The sequence below is a fragment of the Rhineura floridana genome, chromosome 6, assembly GCF_030035675.1.
Source record: "Rhineura floridana isolate rRhiFlo1 chromosome 6, rRhiFlo1.hap2, whole genome shotgun sequence".
Classification (NCBI taxonomy): domain Eukaryota; kingdom Metazoa; phylum Chordata; class Lepidosauria; order Squamata; family Rhineuridae; genus Rhineura; species Rhineura floridana.
Genome location: NC_084485.1, coordinates 94,968,050 through 94,982,962, shown reverse-complemented (window position 1 = coordinate 94,982,962; position 14,913 = coordinate 94,968,050). Strand labels below are relative to the sequence as shown.

At 39.5% G+C, this 14,913-nt stretch overlaps 1 protein-coding gene and 1 pseudogene across 1 annotated transcript in view; both read left to right on the top strand.

Annotated features, from left to right (window-relative positions):
• Positions 1-14,913, top strand: part of USP24 (ubiquitin specific peptidase 24) — a 141,093-nt gene that overhangs the window by 28,592 nt on the left and 97,588 nt on the right. The window contains exons 6-12 of the mRNA XM_061633148.1: positions 3,845-3,880; positions 5,009-5,074; positions 6,034-6,099; positions 7,163-7,237; positions 8,914-9,072; positions 9,573-9,687; positions 10,607-10,710. Coding sequence (XP_061489132.1) covers positions 3,845-3,880; positions 5,009-5,074; positions 6,034-6,099; positions 7,163-7,237; positions 8,914-9,072; positions 9,573-9,687; positions 10,607-10,710 — 621 coding nt within the window. The remainder of the gene's footprint in view (positions 1-3,844; positions 3,881-5,008; positions 5,075-6,033; positions 6,100-7,162; positions 7,238-8,913; positions 9,073-9,572; positions 9,688-10,606; positions 10,711-14,913) is intronic.
• LOC133388112 (5S ribosomal RNA) lies at positions 24-132 on the top strand (annotated as a pseudogene).

Here is a 14,913-nt window from a genome sequence, read left to right as displayed (position 1 = left end):
TAATTTTTGTGTGTCTAAATAAATACTACGGCCATACTACCCTGAACATGCCCGATCTCGGAAGCTAAGCAGGGTCAGGCCTGGTTAGTACTTGGATGGGAGACCGCCTGGGAATACCGGGTGCCATAGGCTTAGAGAAAGGCGATGGTAAACCACCTCTGAATACTTCTTACCATGAAAACCTTATGAATATATCCAAAAAGATTCATAGGGTCGCCATAAATCATAATCAACTTGAAAGTATATTTTTGTTATGTGCCTTCCAAGTCGACTACAACTTATGGCGACCCTGTGAATCAGCGACCTCCAACTGCATCTGTCGTGAACCACCCTGTTCAGATCTTGTAAATTCATGTCTGTGGCTTCCTTTATGGAATCAATCCATCTCTTGTTTGGCCTTACTCTTTTTCTACTTCCTTCTGTTTTTCCCAGCATTATTGTCTTTTCTAGTGAAACATGTCTTGTCATGATGTGTCCAAAGTAAGATAACCTCAGTTTCATCATTTTAGCTTCTAGTGACAGTTCTGGTTTAATTTGTTCTAACACCTAGTCTTCTTAGCAGTCCATGGTATCTGCAAAGCTCTCCTCCAACACCACATTTCAAATGAGTTGATTTTTCTCTTATCCACTTTTTTCACTGCCCAACTTTCACATCCGTACATAGAGATCGGAAATACCATGGTCTGAATGATCCTGACTTTAGTGTTCAGGGATACATCTTTGCATTTGAGGACCTTTTCTAGTTCTCTCATAGCTGCCCTCCCCAGTCCTAGCCTTCTGATTTCTTGACTATTGTCTCCATTTGGGTTAATGACTGTGCCAAGGTATTGATAATCCTTCACAAGTTCAATGTCCTCATTGTCATCTTTAAAGTTACATAAATCTTCTATTGTCATTACCTTAGTTTTTCTGATGTTCAGCTGTAGTCCTGCTTTTGTGCTTTCCTCTTTAACTTTCATCAGCATTCGTTTCAAATCGTTACTGGTTTCTGCTAGTAGTATGGTATCATCTGCCTATCTTAAATTATTGATATTTCTCCCTCCAATTTTCACACCTCCTTCGTCTTGATCCAATCCTGCTTTCCGTATGATATGTTCTGTGTATAGATTAAATAAATAGGGTGATAAAATGCACCCCTGTCTCACACACTTTCCAATTAGGAACCAATCGGTTTCTCCATATTCTGTCCTTACAGTAGCCTCTTGTCCAGAGTGTAGGTTGTGCATCAGGACAATCAGATGCTATGGCACCCCCATTTCTTTTAAAGCATTCCATAGTTTTTCCTGATCTACACAGTCAAAGGCTTTGCCGTAATCTATAAAGCACAGGGTGATTTTCTTCTAAAGTTCCTTGCTCCGTTCCGTTATCCAACGTATGTTTGCAGTATCATCTCTTGTGCCTCTTCCCTTTCTAAATCCAGCTTGGACATCTGGCATCTCTCGTTCCATATATGGTAAGAGCTTTTGTTGTAGAATCTTGAGCATTACTTTATTGCATGGAATATTAAGGCAATAGTTTGATAATGACTGCATTCCCTGGGATCCCCTTTCTTTGGAATTGGGATGTATATGGAATGCTTCCAATCTGTGGACCATTATTTAGTTTTCCATATTTCTTGACATTTTTTGTCAAAATTTGGACAGATTCAGTCTTGGTAGCTTGTAGCAACTCTATTGATGTGCCATCTGTTCCTGGTGATTTGTTTCTTCCAAGTATTTTAAGAGCAGCTTTCACCTCACATTCTAAAATTTCTGGTTCTTCGTCATACAGTTCCTCCGTAAATGAATCTGTCATCCTGTCATCTCTTTTATAGAGCTCTTCAGTGTATTGCTTCCATCTTCCTTTTATTTCATCTCGGTCTGTCAGTGTGTTCCCCTGTGTATTCAACATCCCTACTCTTGGTTTACATTTACATTTAATTTCTCTAATCTTTTGGAATAGGGCTCTTGTTCTTCCCTTTTTGTTGTCCTCTTCTATTTCTATACAATAACTATTGTAATAGTTCTCTTTGTCCCTACGTACTAGTTGCAGTATTGTTGCAATTAGGGTTCTGACCGTGTTTCTATCTCCTTTTGCTTTTGCTTTCTTTCTTTCTTTAACCATTTTAAGAGTTTCTTCAGTCATCCGTTGAGGTCTTTCTCTCTTTTTAACTAGAGGTATTGCCTTTTTGCATTCTTCCCTGATAATGTCTCTGACTTCACTCCATAGTTCTTCTGGTTCTCTGTCAACTAAGTTTAAAGTCTCAAATCTGTTCCTTATTTGATCTTGATATTCTTCTGGGATGTTATTTAAATTGTATTTTGGCATTATGATTGCTTTGTTCTTCTTCTTTAGCTTTACTCTGATGATTTTCGATACAACCAGTTCATGATCTGTACCATAGTCTGCTCCTGGTCTTGTTTTTACAGAAAGTATGGAACTTCTCCATCTTCTGCTACCAATTATATAATCAATTTGATTCCTATATTGCCCATTTGGTGATGTCCACGTGTACAGTTGTCTTTTTGATTGCTCAAAAACTGTGTTTGCAAGAAACCAATTATTGGCTTCACAGAATTCAATCAGTCTTTCTGCTGCTTCATTTCTGTCTTCTAAGCCCCATTTCCCCACAATTCCTAGTTCTTCTCTGTTCCCTACTTTTGCATTCCAGTCTCCCATGATTATCAGCACATCTTGTTTTGGTGTGTGATCAATTTCTTCCTGTACTTCTGCATAAAATCTCTAATTCTTCTTCTTCTGCATTTGCCGTTGGAGCGTAGTCTTGGATGATGGTTATGTTAATAGGTTTCCCGTTTAGTCTCATTGGTATCACTCGCTCAGACCTTGTGTTGTAGCTCCTAATTGCTTTTGCTATATCACTTCTCACTGTTAAAGCAACCCTGTTTCTTCTTAATTTCTCATTTCCTGCATAAAATATTTTGTAATTGCCTGATTGGAAATGTTCCATTCCCGTCCATTTTAATTCACTCATGCCAAGAATTGTAATGTTGATACATTCCATTTCTTTCTTGACAATTTCTAACTTTCCCTGGTTCATGTTTCTCACATTCCATGTTCCTATCGTGTGCGTCGTACAACTCCGGACTCTCCTTTTGCATCTGTGCGCATCAGCCTCTGGGTTTCCTTTTGGCTTTGACCCAGCTGTGTCATTAGTCACAGCGCTACTTGTACTTGTCCTTTGTTCTTCCCCAGTAGCTTGTTGAGTGTCTTCTGACCTGAGGGTCTCATCTTCCAGCACTATCTCGTGTTGCATTTTAGATACTCTGTTCATAGGGTTTTCATTGTAAGAGATATTCAGAGGTGGCTTACCATTGCCTTCCTCTGATTTGGATGCATCTTAGTCTGTTGTCTCAGCTTTGACCATTCCACCTTGGGTGCCCCTGCTAGGAGTCTAGCCTCTTGGTCTAGACTCCTGACGGCATTCCTCTCAGCTTCTTCAACACTCTCAAACCCCCTCACCACGTTAAGGTTTGCATCCTAGAGGGGGAGAAAGCATATAACAACAAAGTTTCAGCAATGAGATTTTCAGACACACACAGTCTTAGGCTTGTTTGTGCCCAAATACTACTTCTGAATCTTAGTGCAACTCCATCATGGGTTATAAACAAAGCCTAATGTTGCCATAACACATTGTAATTTGTTAGTCAATGCTTAGTAAGTGGGTTGTGCTAATGAGAACATCCAGCACTTTAGGTGTCCACGCCCTATTTGAACAGTTGTTGGCAGGAAGTACATGTTTTGAAATAATCCAGAGTTCTAAATGAAACACAATTAAAACACCATTATTTTACAAAATATCCTTTTATTAAAATGTTATTAATTTATTAATGTCTCTGTTGGCTAGGAACCACATGGATGGCTAGTGGACTTAGTGAATAGGGTAAGTCAGCATTAAAGTAGCTATTACTTATTCTGAACCATCTATACATGTATGGCATTATACAGACATTTATATGAAAAGAAAACCAGTTTCTGACGTAAGGAATTAGAATCTGGAGGGGGGGGGGAGGGGGAGAAGAATGAATGTGAACAAATGCAGGTACACATACTAAAGATGGGTTTAAGTTGCAAATGAAAATTAAGGTATTAGACAAAGGACTTACAGGGAAACAAGATAGATTTGAGGAAGGATTATAAGCACTTTGTACATGCTCAGGGAGATAGTTTACATGCAAGGAGTAGCAAAGAAGAATAAACGGAAATAGAAAGAATAGAAAGCAGGAGTGAAGGATAGTAGCACTGGAAGAGTGAAGATCATATATAGGTGTATATAATTAAACATGAAGGCCAGTAGATGAATTTGTCCTGGTACCGAAGGGAATGGGAAGCAAATGAAGGGTTTTGAGGAGGGACATCACTTGAGCAGAGGAAGAAGTGAACGATTTTGACAACAGAATATGTAATGTTTTATCATTGTATTTGGGGGAATGTCTACAGTTCTGTGGAAAGTCCTTCTGATACATTCTTCAGATACTCCATTAGAATGTTTGTGTCCACACGCATGCATGTGCACCTATGGAAAATACTTGCAATATGTTCTTTTGTGTGTTGAGTTTTCATCATTTGTCTGGAGTATAACAGAGGAAAAGGGAATTATGACACACGTGGAAAAATAATTTCTCTTAAATGGATTTGTCAGCAATTTACCTGTGACATGCCATCACAGTCTTAGAGGCAATTATGATCTTTCTAAGTGGAAACAATGATTTGTCAAGAAAAAATTAGGTTTTGAAGGAGCTTTGTTAGTAGTGTTTGCTCTTTTCATATCCTCCTATGTGGGTTGTTCTAGCTTTCCATTACTGAACTAGTAAAAATTCGTAGGCCCAGCATGCTTTTCCAATTTGTTCCCCTGTGATGGACAATTTGAAGGAAATGCTCCTCTATTTGCTCCTTTGTCAGAGACCTATCTCACTACTACTTCTTGTGTAGTGTGTGGTTGAAAGAAAGTTTTACTTGCTGTATGCATGTGTCTAAAGTTTCTGACAATCTTTTGTTTGTTCTTGTTTAGTTTGCAGAATTAGGCGGGTTTTCTGCAATTCAGTCTAAACTACATTCAGAAGATATTGAACTTGGGGTAAGTTAAAATCACGCTTATGTCTTGCTGTTTTGTGAAACTTTCACAGACAGCTCTTGTTCAATGCTTTCCGTTGTTGTGGAACTGAAGTAATAAGGACTAAGACTGACTAGGCATGTGCTAGATGAAGAAAATAAAGTAGGGCCCCACTTATATGGCGGGCTACATTCCAGGCCCCTGCTGAAAAGTGAAACCCACTGTAAAGTGGGACATAGCGCGCAATCAGCTGTACTGTACAGCTGATTGCGCTCTACAGCTGATCACTGTCAGCTAGAGCTCCCTGCACTACAGCTGATCGCACACCCTGCTTTTTGGCGTTCTGCTAATATGGCGCCAGCGGGGCGATCAGCTGTAGCGCAGGAAGCTCCAGCCGCCACGCTCCAGCTGACAGCGCTTAGCCCCTGAAGTTTCCCACGCTCCAGCTGATCACACACTACAGCTGATCGCTGTCAGCTGGAGCACGGCAGCGAGAGCTCCCAGTGCGAACAGCTGGAGCGCAGGGAGCTCTAGCTGACAGCGTTTGGCCCCTGAAGCTCCCCGTGCTACAGCTGATCGCACTGGGAGCTCTAGCCACTGCGCTCCAGCTGAAGTGCAGGGAGCTTCAGGGTCCAAGCACTGTCAGCTGGAGCACAGTGGCTGGAGTTTCCTACGCTACAGCTGATCGCCCCGCTGGTGCTGTATTAGCAGAACACCGACAAGCAGGGCCCTACTGTACAACTTCTAAACAGTGCACAGTGCAATGTGAAAAGCGATGTTCAGTTGCACTTCCCGTACACTCTATCTGCCACTTCTGTGGCCATGTGAGACTACACTGGCCATGTTCATTTGTCTGTTTTATCAGATACTATTTTCTTGTTTAGTATGTTTGTCACATGCTAGGACCAGTCTAAGCATTACTCTTGTGGTACATGCTTCACGTCTGCTCTCTTGTGTTCTTAAATGTCTACTCTTTCTTCTAGGCAGTATCTTCATTGGTTCAGCCTTTGGGGGTTTGTGCAGAGTATCTCAACTCTTCGGTAGTACAGGTAATGAATAACACTCATTCCTTTTAATTATTTAGAAATTAGTCACTTTGTGTTATTTTTTTTTAAAAAGATATCTTGCCAAAGTAGTGTTAATCACATTAAAAGTGGCATTTAACAGTAATAGCATCAATCAGTTGGGGATAACTGCAGATAACTGTGAAATACCATTATGAGATAGATCAGTGATGGCCAGACATCAGGGTTGTGGGATCTGCTTCAATTTTTACTAAAATACAGAGATTTGCCCAAAAGGTATAAACTTAAAAGAATTCTGAGCTCAGGAATTGGTTTTGAGTAACAGAATTGAACTGAGCTCACGGTCCTTCCACCCAAAAATCCACTCCTTCTAATCTTTAATCATTTCACCAGTTTCATTTTGGGAGCAGGATTCATTTTGTTGCCATTGAAACAACTGGGAGTCAGAAATCCTTGTTCTTCTTCAAACTACCCAGAGATTTACCTGTAGATCCCAATCTACCATGCCCACACTGAGATAAATACTAACTAGTGGGGCAGGGCGGGGAATCTAATAGCTGCATGAGAAGTTTGCTTTTGCAACCAAACTTTCTCCTCCTTGCTACAGACCTTTGAAAAGCCTCTCTGGAGGATTTTATTGAGCAGGAACCTTGCTTCCCTTGCCCAGTTTTGGGAGAATTCCCCATGACACAGCCCATGAGAGGGCCCTTCAGATATACCTTTCAGGAGTCTGAAGGGAAAAGATTGTTGTGTGAGCAGTTTTCCTCTCAAGCAAGTGATGGATACCACCCATTATAGGCGTAACACTTTGTTTTCTTGCTTCAGATAAACTCATATGTATTTTAGTTGTCCCTAGTTTGTGTTCAATAATTGAACTCTAGTGTAAGGCCTACATTGCAAGCATGAAAGGAAATCACTTTTGCTCATGGGAGAGGGGTTGCAACTTTTGCTTTCTGCAGTTTTGCACCACATTAAATCCCTCAGCCTTTAGAAAGGGTGCAAGAATAAAAGTAATCCATTGCAGTGAAGCCTTGGGGAAATACGTTTTTCTAATATACAGAATGATAATGTTTTGTTTGTTTTATAGCCCATGCTGGATCCAGTAATTCATAATATGATTAAATATGTTCAGAATGTTGAAGAGAAGGACCTGAAAGACAAGGTAGAACTTGATTTTCCAGATACAACCTAGAACTTGAAGTATAATTTACAACTGTAAAACTGATATCCCATTAGCTAATTCTGCTGCTCCCATGCTATTAATGTGTGTACTTAACTAAAGCATGGTGAGATGCTTGTAATGACACTTGGCAAATAATCAGATTAATGCTTTCAGCAGCTGTGTGTTTAGTACATTATTTCATTTTTTAACTAATTTGTTCTATATGATTTATTTAGAGCATTTTTACTCAGCCCTTCAGCTGAAAAGGCTTCCAGAGCAACTTACATATAGGCAATTAATACAAGAAAGTCCCTGCCTACAGGCATACAAATCTAAAACACTGTTCTTCAATCTTGGGTCACTAGATATTGATAGACTACAATTTCCATCATCCCTGATCATTGACCATGCTTTCTGGGGATGATGGAAGTTGTAGTCCAACATCTGGGGAGCCAATATTGAAGAACAGTACAGTAGGGCCCCACTCATATGGCAGGTTAGGTTCCAGACCCCTGCCGAGAAGCGAAAACCGCTGAAAATTTGATCAGCTGTAGTGCAGGGGTCTGGAACCTAACCCACTGATTGCGCCAGAGGAGGAGAAGATCCTCGGGCACGATCAGCTCGAGCAAGAGTCTGATCGTGCCAAAAGAGGAAATCAGCTGTAGCACACTACAGCTGATCTTCTCCTCTGGCGCAATCAACTGGAATGCACGAGTCTGACTGCCCCTGAGGAGGAGGAGATCAGCTCGAGCGGGAGAGTCTGATTCCCCCTCCTCCGGCGCGATCAGCTAGAGTGCGGGGAACTCCAGCCCCCCCTCCAGCTGATTGTCCCACTGGCGCCGTATTAGCGGAACGCTGAAAAGCGGAGCGCTGAGAAGCGGGGCCCTACTGTAATATAAAAGACTTGATTCACAAAGGTTTGCGAGGGAAGAGGAAATTTCTTAAAATTAAATAGTAATTCTTATAATGAGCAGCTCGAATGGAAACTGTTTAGTTCAATCGGGCTCTTCCAGTTCCTAATCTTTTAGCAGAACTGATGAAGTGGTACTGCTACTTGCAGACTGCTGGAATGTCTGCTGTCATGTAATCTATATTCACAGTAATTGCAAATTTACACTCTTGTTTTAGAAGGTTCACATTTTTTATAGTTACAATTTTCAAAAAGTTCTTTTGATAGTTAGATATGAAAAAGTGTGAGGTCTATTTCTCATTATGTATGACCCTATATATATATTTGGAGTTTTCATTGTCATTTTACCTGGATGTCAAGTAAAATTATACAGTTATAGATATATAAATACTTTCGTTTAATATCCTGCTGCTAAAGATAGTGTAAGCTTTACCCCAATCCTGTGCTATTTTCACTAGGACTAACTATGCATAAAATTATGGACTCCCAGGTAAGTGTGTACTGGATTGCAGACTAAGTCTGCTGCAATGGAGCTTCCTTCTGAGTAGATAGGTTTTGGATTGCAGCCTTAATCTGCAGTCCTACATACACCCATCTGGAAGTAAGTACTGTTGAATTCAGTAGGGGTTCCAGATAGAATAGATATGAATAGGCATGTAAGGTTTAAAAGATCGGGCTACACCAACTTTTTTGTGGTATCTTCCTTGTCACTAGAATTCATTATTTAGAGATCTTAAAAAGTGTCTCTAATTTTTATGTTTCACAGAGGCTGGTCAGTATCCCTGAACTCTTGTCTGCCATCAAGCTCCTTTGTATGCGTTTCCAGCCTGACTTGGTAACAGTAGTGGATGACCTGCGCTTAGATATCCTATTGCGTATGTTGAAATCGCCACACTTCAGTGCAAAAATGAACTCTCTCAAAGAAGTAAGTTCATTATGCTAAAATCTTCAAATTAAAAATGATTAGATTGTCATTTACATTTTGGAAACACTGGTGCTCCTCCCCAATGCAGATAGCACTATAGATATTGATATTATTGCATTTATATAGGAGGAAACAAAAACATATTCTGTCCATTGATATAATTCCATTTGAAATAAACTTGTATAATAAGTGACAAATATATGGTATTATCCTGCATTTTTTTAAAAAAAAGTGTAATAAAGCGTAATAATTTCATGAAGCAATCAAAATATTAATAGCTTTACAAAGCTGGCCATTCCTGTAGAAGAACTCGACCCCAGTAATGGAAAATGGAATATAGTTTTGCTTATTCCTTTAATTTTCAAGTATTTACTGTTTCAGGCCTTCCATAACCTTATCAGTGAAGATCATATATTTCATTTTTTTTCCTGTGACAGTTGAATTTCTTATTTTTTGGGTAGCTATTACATATGCCTCTGAGTGTCTGTGTTTATTTTTAGGTAACAAAACTTATTGAAGACAGTACTGTATCCAAATCAGTAAAGAATGCAATAGATACAGATCGGTTGTTAAACTGGCTAGTAGAAAACTCTGTCCTATCAATTGCATTAGAAGGTAAGTTGTGAATAAACAGCTTTATCCTCTGTGCTTCTGAAATTTTTAAACTGAAGGAGTCGACATTGTGGTTGCATTTGGATGCAGCACTGAAACATGTTTAGTGTTAATAAGAGAGTCATGAACTCACATATGCTCTTTTCCCTCAGCTTGGCTGCAAGGAGATGATCTGAAGCATCAGCTTCTGTTTAATCTAAAATGTAATTTAGCATGTTGTCTGAACCCAGGCAAATTGTGGTTAATGTTGAAACAAGCCAAATGCAAACCATAGTTTATGATGTTAGCTTGTCTCAGTTAACCATAGTTAAGTTTAAGATAGCTTGTCCAGATTTGGATGACACGACAAACTGGTTAATCCAAGATTTCTGAACTTCTCGTGGCCACACCAAAGTAGGAAGAGAAAGAGATGAGCCGCAGGCTCCTAATGCTAAACTGCAACATTATGTCTGAACTATTTTTGTATCTGAATGTCTTGAGGTGGATACTCCTGGTAGAAGTTCATATTTTAATGAGTCTTTTGAAATCTCTGCTTTTTAGAACTGTCTTGGTTGCTACCAGCACCAAACATAAACCTGGAAAGAAGGTGCATGTTTTAAGGTATAAGTTATATAGTGAATGAGAGGGGGGGGATGTTAGAAGTTCTTCATGTTGTTGAACCTCTCTTACAGGATAAGGAACCTTTGGCCTTCCAGATGGTTCTGAACTGCAACTCCCATCAGCCTTAGCAAGCATGGCCAATGGTCAGGGGTGATGGGTATTGGAGTTCAGCAACATCTGAAGGGCCAAAGGTTTCCTATACCTGCTCCATTAGTTTTTTGTTTTGTTTTTTTAAGGAGTTTATATTTTGTTCCTGCCATGTATAGACTTGATTAAAGCATTCATTGTGGTTAGGCTCACTGTCTTGTGTTCCTTCTGCTAGGTAACATAGACCAAGCACAATACTGTGATCGTATAAAGGGAATTATTGAGCTTCTGGGCAGCAAGTTATCGTTAGATGAGCTGACAAAAATTTGGAGAATACAGGTGAGAATGTGCAGTCATTTATCTCAGCATTTGAAATTCTCATGACAAGGCTTGAGGAATGTCATTTTCAAATGCATATGTAAGACCCAAAACTGAGCTAAACCGTTAGCTATCATTTGGTCAGTTACACGATTATACGCTATCAATGGACATGGAGTGTCTGTTCCCCTGAAGAATTGTGACTCATGACATGAACTTGTGAAAGTATGCTAAATATATTTATCAGTCCTAGAGTTGGAAGAAGGCCAGGAGGTCATATGGTTAAACAACTTGCCCAAAGGAAGGACTCAACAACTTCTCCATGAATCAGTCACTGAAAGAGCAGGGTTTGCTTCAGGGCATGCTTCTCAGTACTTTCTTGCCACCGTATTAAGCCCTGATGACTTTAGCTTGCATTTTCACACTCTGATGCTGTATAGCAAACAGTATGGTGATCACAATGTTTGCTGAGGTCCTAAAAAAGTTAATCTAATATAGGATCTTATGCTTCTAGTTGCATTTCTTTTGTTTCATAGAATCATAGAATAGTAGAGTTGGAAGGGGCCTATAAGGTCGTTGAGTCCAAACCCCACTCAAGGTGGCTGTCCAGCTGTCTCTTGAATGCCTTCCGTGTTAAACAGCCCACCACCTCTCTAGGTCTTTGGTTCCATTGTTGTACTGCTCTAACAGTTAGGATGTTTTTCCTGATGTTCAGTCAAAATCTGGCTTCCTGTAATTTGAGCCCATTATTCTGTGTCCTGTACTCTGGGATAATCAAAAAGAGATTCTGGCTCTTCTCTGCTTGACTACTTTTCAAGTGCTATCATACGTATCATATCTACCCTCAATCTTCTAGTTACATTTCTTTTCCTTCAAATTCTGAGAGAAGAAACTTCTAGATATGTATGAATGGTTTTGTTATTTAATTGAGTGCTGTTTTTAATTTTTAAAACAATTAAACAATTTTTAAAATTGTTTTGCTTGTGCTAGATTTGTTTGGCATCCACATATATTTGCATGTGTGTACATTTTAAATGGGTTTAGGATTATACAGCTCTAGTGCCTCATTTGTCTTCAGAGCAGCTGCTAACAGTTTTTCCTGCAGAAATAATTTTCATTCTAATTTCACATAGGTGTTTAAACCTGTGCATTCTTTCCGCATCCCATCTCATTACTTTATTTTAGTGCTTGTACATGAAGCCGCTATGCCAAGTCTTCCTATGCACTGAATACTTTAAGAAACTATGGTTTATTCTATATAGCAGTTAATCATTATCCAAGACCTTAATAAAAAATGCCATGTGAAAAATTTTGCTGGAGTCAGAGTGCAAAAATGTAATGAGCACAAGGACCATCACTCCCTCCATTTTATTTATAACTAGTTTATGGACTTTTTAGTATGTCTTTACAGTGTAAAGCTTATACATACTGGTATTGTTGTAATAGTGTGACATGTTTTATCATTCAGTTTGAGTGCAGTCATCCTGAGGACAAACCTGTGAGATGTTCTTTAAAAAAAGGCTTTGTGTGTGTCTGAATCTCAGACCTTATAAAATGTCTTTATAGTCTTTTCGTTTTCCAGTGCTCTAAGATACTGGTGAGTTGTGACTAAGGCTGCAATGCAATACATGTCTACTCAGAAGTAAGCTCCATTAAGTTCAGTGGGACTTACTTCCAAGTAAGCGCCTAATGGATTGCAGGCTAAAGTGAGTTGTGGATCACTGCCGCAGGGAGACAGATTTATTTATTTAGTATATTTACATGCCGCTTTTCATCACCAGGTGACCTCAAAGCAGCTTCCATAGCAAGAACAAAACAATATAATAAAACCAATTCAGAACGTAATAATAATAATAATAATAATAATAATAATAAAAACTACAACAGTATCAATAAATAACACCACAAAATTTCACAAAACAGGCTGAAATCTCAAATCAATCTAGTCTCCAAAAGAGAGAGAGAGAAAATACAGTAAAGTCCCTTCATTGTGTAACAGTCCATATCCCTCAGAGAAGGCTGTAACAGATTCCTTGGTAGCAGTGTCTTCCCCCACTGTCCAGATAGGCTTGCTTCCATCTCCACATCCTCAGGCTCGCTCAGCTGGTGCTCCACAGGCTTCTGCTGCTGCTGTTGCTGGTTCATGTTGGATGGTGGCTGCGGCAGCTTGGGCTTGGGGGTCCTATGTTGCAGGTTGGGGTTGTTAAAGGTAAAGGTGTCCCTGCACTTATAGTGTGAGTCGTTTCCGACTCTTAGGGTGACGTCTTGCGACGTTTACTAGGCAGACTGTATATATGGGGTGGGATTGCCAGTTCCTTCCCCGGCCTTTCTTTACCCCCCAGCATACGCCGGGTACTCATTTTACTGACCACAGATGGATGGAAGGCTGAATGGACCTTGACCCCTTTTACCGGAGATTCGACTTCCTCCTTCCATTGGAATCGAACTCCGGCCGTGAGCAGAGCTTTGGCTGCGTTACCGCCGCTTACCACTCTGCACCACGGAGGGTCTAGGGGTTGTTAAAGGTGGGCTATTGATCTAGAAAGATGTGAAATGCACTGCTTTAAGGATACAGTTTCCAATATTCCAAATGGATAACATCTGTGATTCAAGGTCTGCATCTGTGTCCCAGTTTGCGTCTGTGTTGGAATTGCTTTTAATATTTTTTTTTTTTAAATGTGTTTAACCCTTTTTTAAATATGCTTTTAAAGCTTTTTAAAAAAATGTTTTTAAAGTTGTTTTGTTTTGATGTATTTTAGGGTCTGTTTTCATGGTGTTTTGAAGTGTTTTTAGTGCTTCTGTTTGCCGCCCTGGGGTCCTGCTGGAAGGAAGGGCAGGATATAAATCAAATAATAAAACAAACAAACAAGATGTTGTCAGTAGAGTGACATTACATAGGATGCTTTTAACCAAGAATACTGCTGCAGCATTTTAGAATAACTTCATTGCTTTATATCTCTTCCAAACATTAATTTCAGTTATATATGGGAACAAATTATTATCATTATTATTATTTTATTTGTATGCCTCTTATATGCCAACATGACTTATAACATTTGCACAGTGCTGTTCAAAACAAATTTCTTGTTTGCTTCAAGATGTACCACCAAGAATTTTGTTGATAAATTGGCAGGTCAGTGTTGAAAACACTGTCTTTATATTTGCATTACTTTTGAAATATTTATTTCAAATACTGTGCTAATTGGCAGTCAAATAAGGGCTGTTAGCTTTTCTAATGAGCTGATAGGTGCTATGCCAGCATGTTACCTTGATTTTGGACAAGCCAATGCAGCATTCCTGAAGAACTGTGAGTCCTTTCTGATGGCTTGAGCAATTGACTGGCCTTAACCAGAAGTGGGGCATTTAGTGTCACCTATCCCGTGCTGGGGAACACTCTTCCAACTGAGATTCAGTGGGCATCCTTGCGTTGCAAAAATACTTGGAACCAAGGGGGTTCTTTCCAGGCGGGAATGAATGCAAGAAAGAATGACCTGATACAGTAACAAGTTCAAAATATTTTATTTATCTAAGCTATTGCAATAGCGGCACAATCAGATACATCAGCAACAAAGGGCTGAGTTCAGTCGGCCCCCGGGAGAAAGAACAAAGGCTTTTTATACGGTTTAAAATGCAAAACTACAAGAGTATATAAAAAAAAATGCCTCTAGCCGTGAACCGCCCACTGACTAAACCACCCACATTCCTTTTGCATACCAGTCATTTGAGATTAATTTTCGTTTCTTTTGTTTCAACCTCAATTTCCTGCTACGTGATGGTGTGATTGGATTGCGGTGTGATTGGATTGCGGTATGATTGGATTTTTACACCACTTGTTTTTGCCTTTCAGGTATCTCTGGAACACTTTTTTGTACTGACAAGCCTATGCAGCTGTTAAAATGTTTTTTAGTAGCCAGTCATTTCAATGATCATCTTGTATTGCTTTTAAATGTTTTTAGGCTGCTGTTTTGCAAGAGGGCAGTATATAAATCCTTTTATGAATAAATTTAATTTCTGAAATGTTACCTTCTAAGGCTGTCGGATGGATCAACTTTTCTTAGAGATGAATGAATGATTCACCTTTAGAGAATTATCTAGTAGTAGATCTGTTTTGAAACTTCCATAATGGCTGCATTTCTACTGGTTTCATCAGCCTCCAGAATACCCAGAGCCTGAAACTGAAAATACTTCTGAATGAGTAATCAATTTATTTAATGACACGCCTAG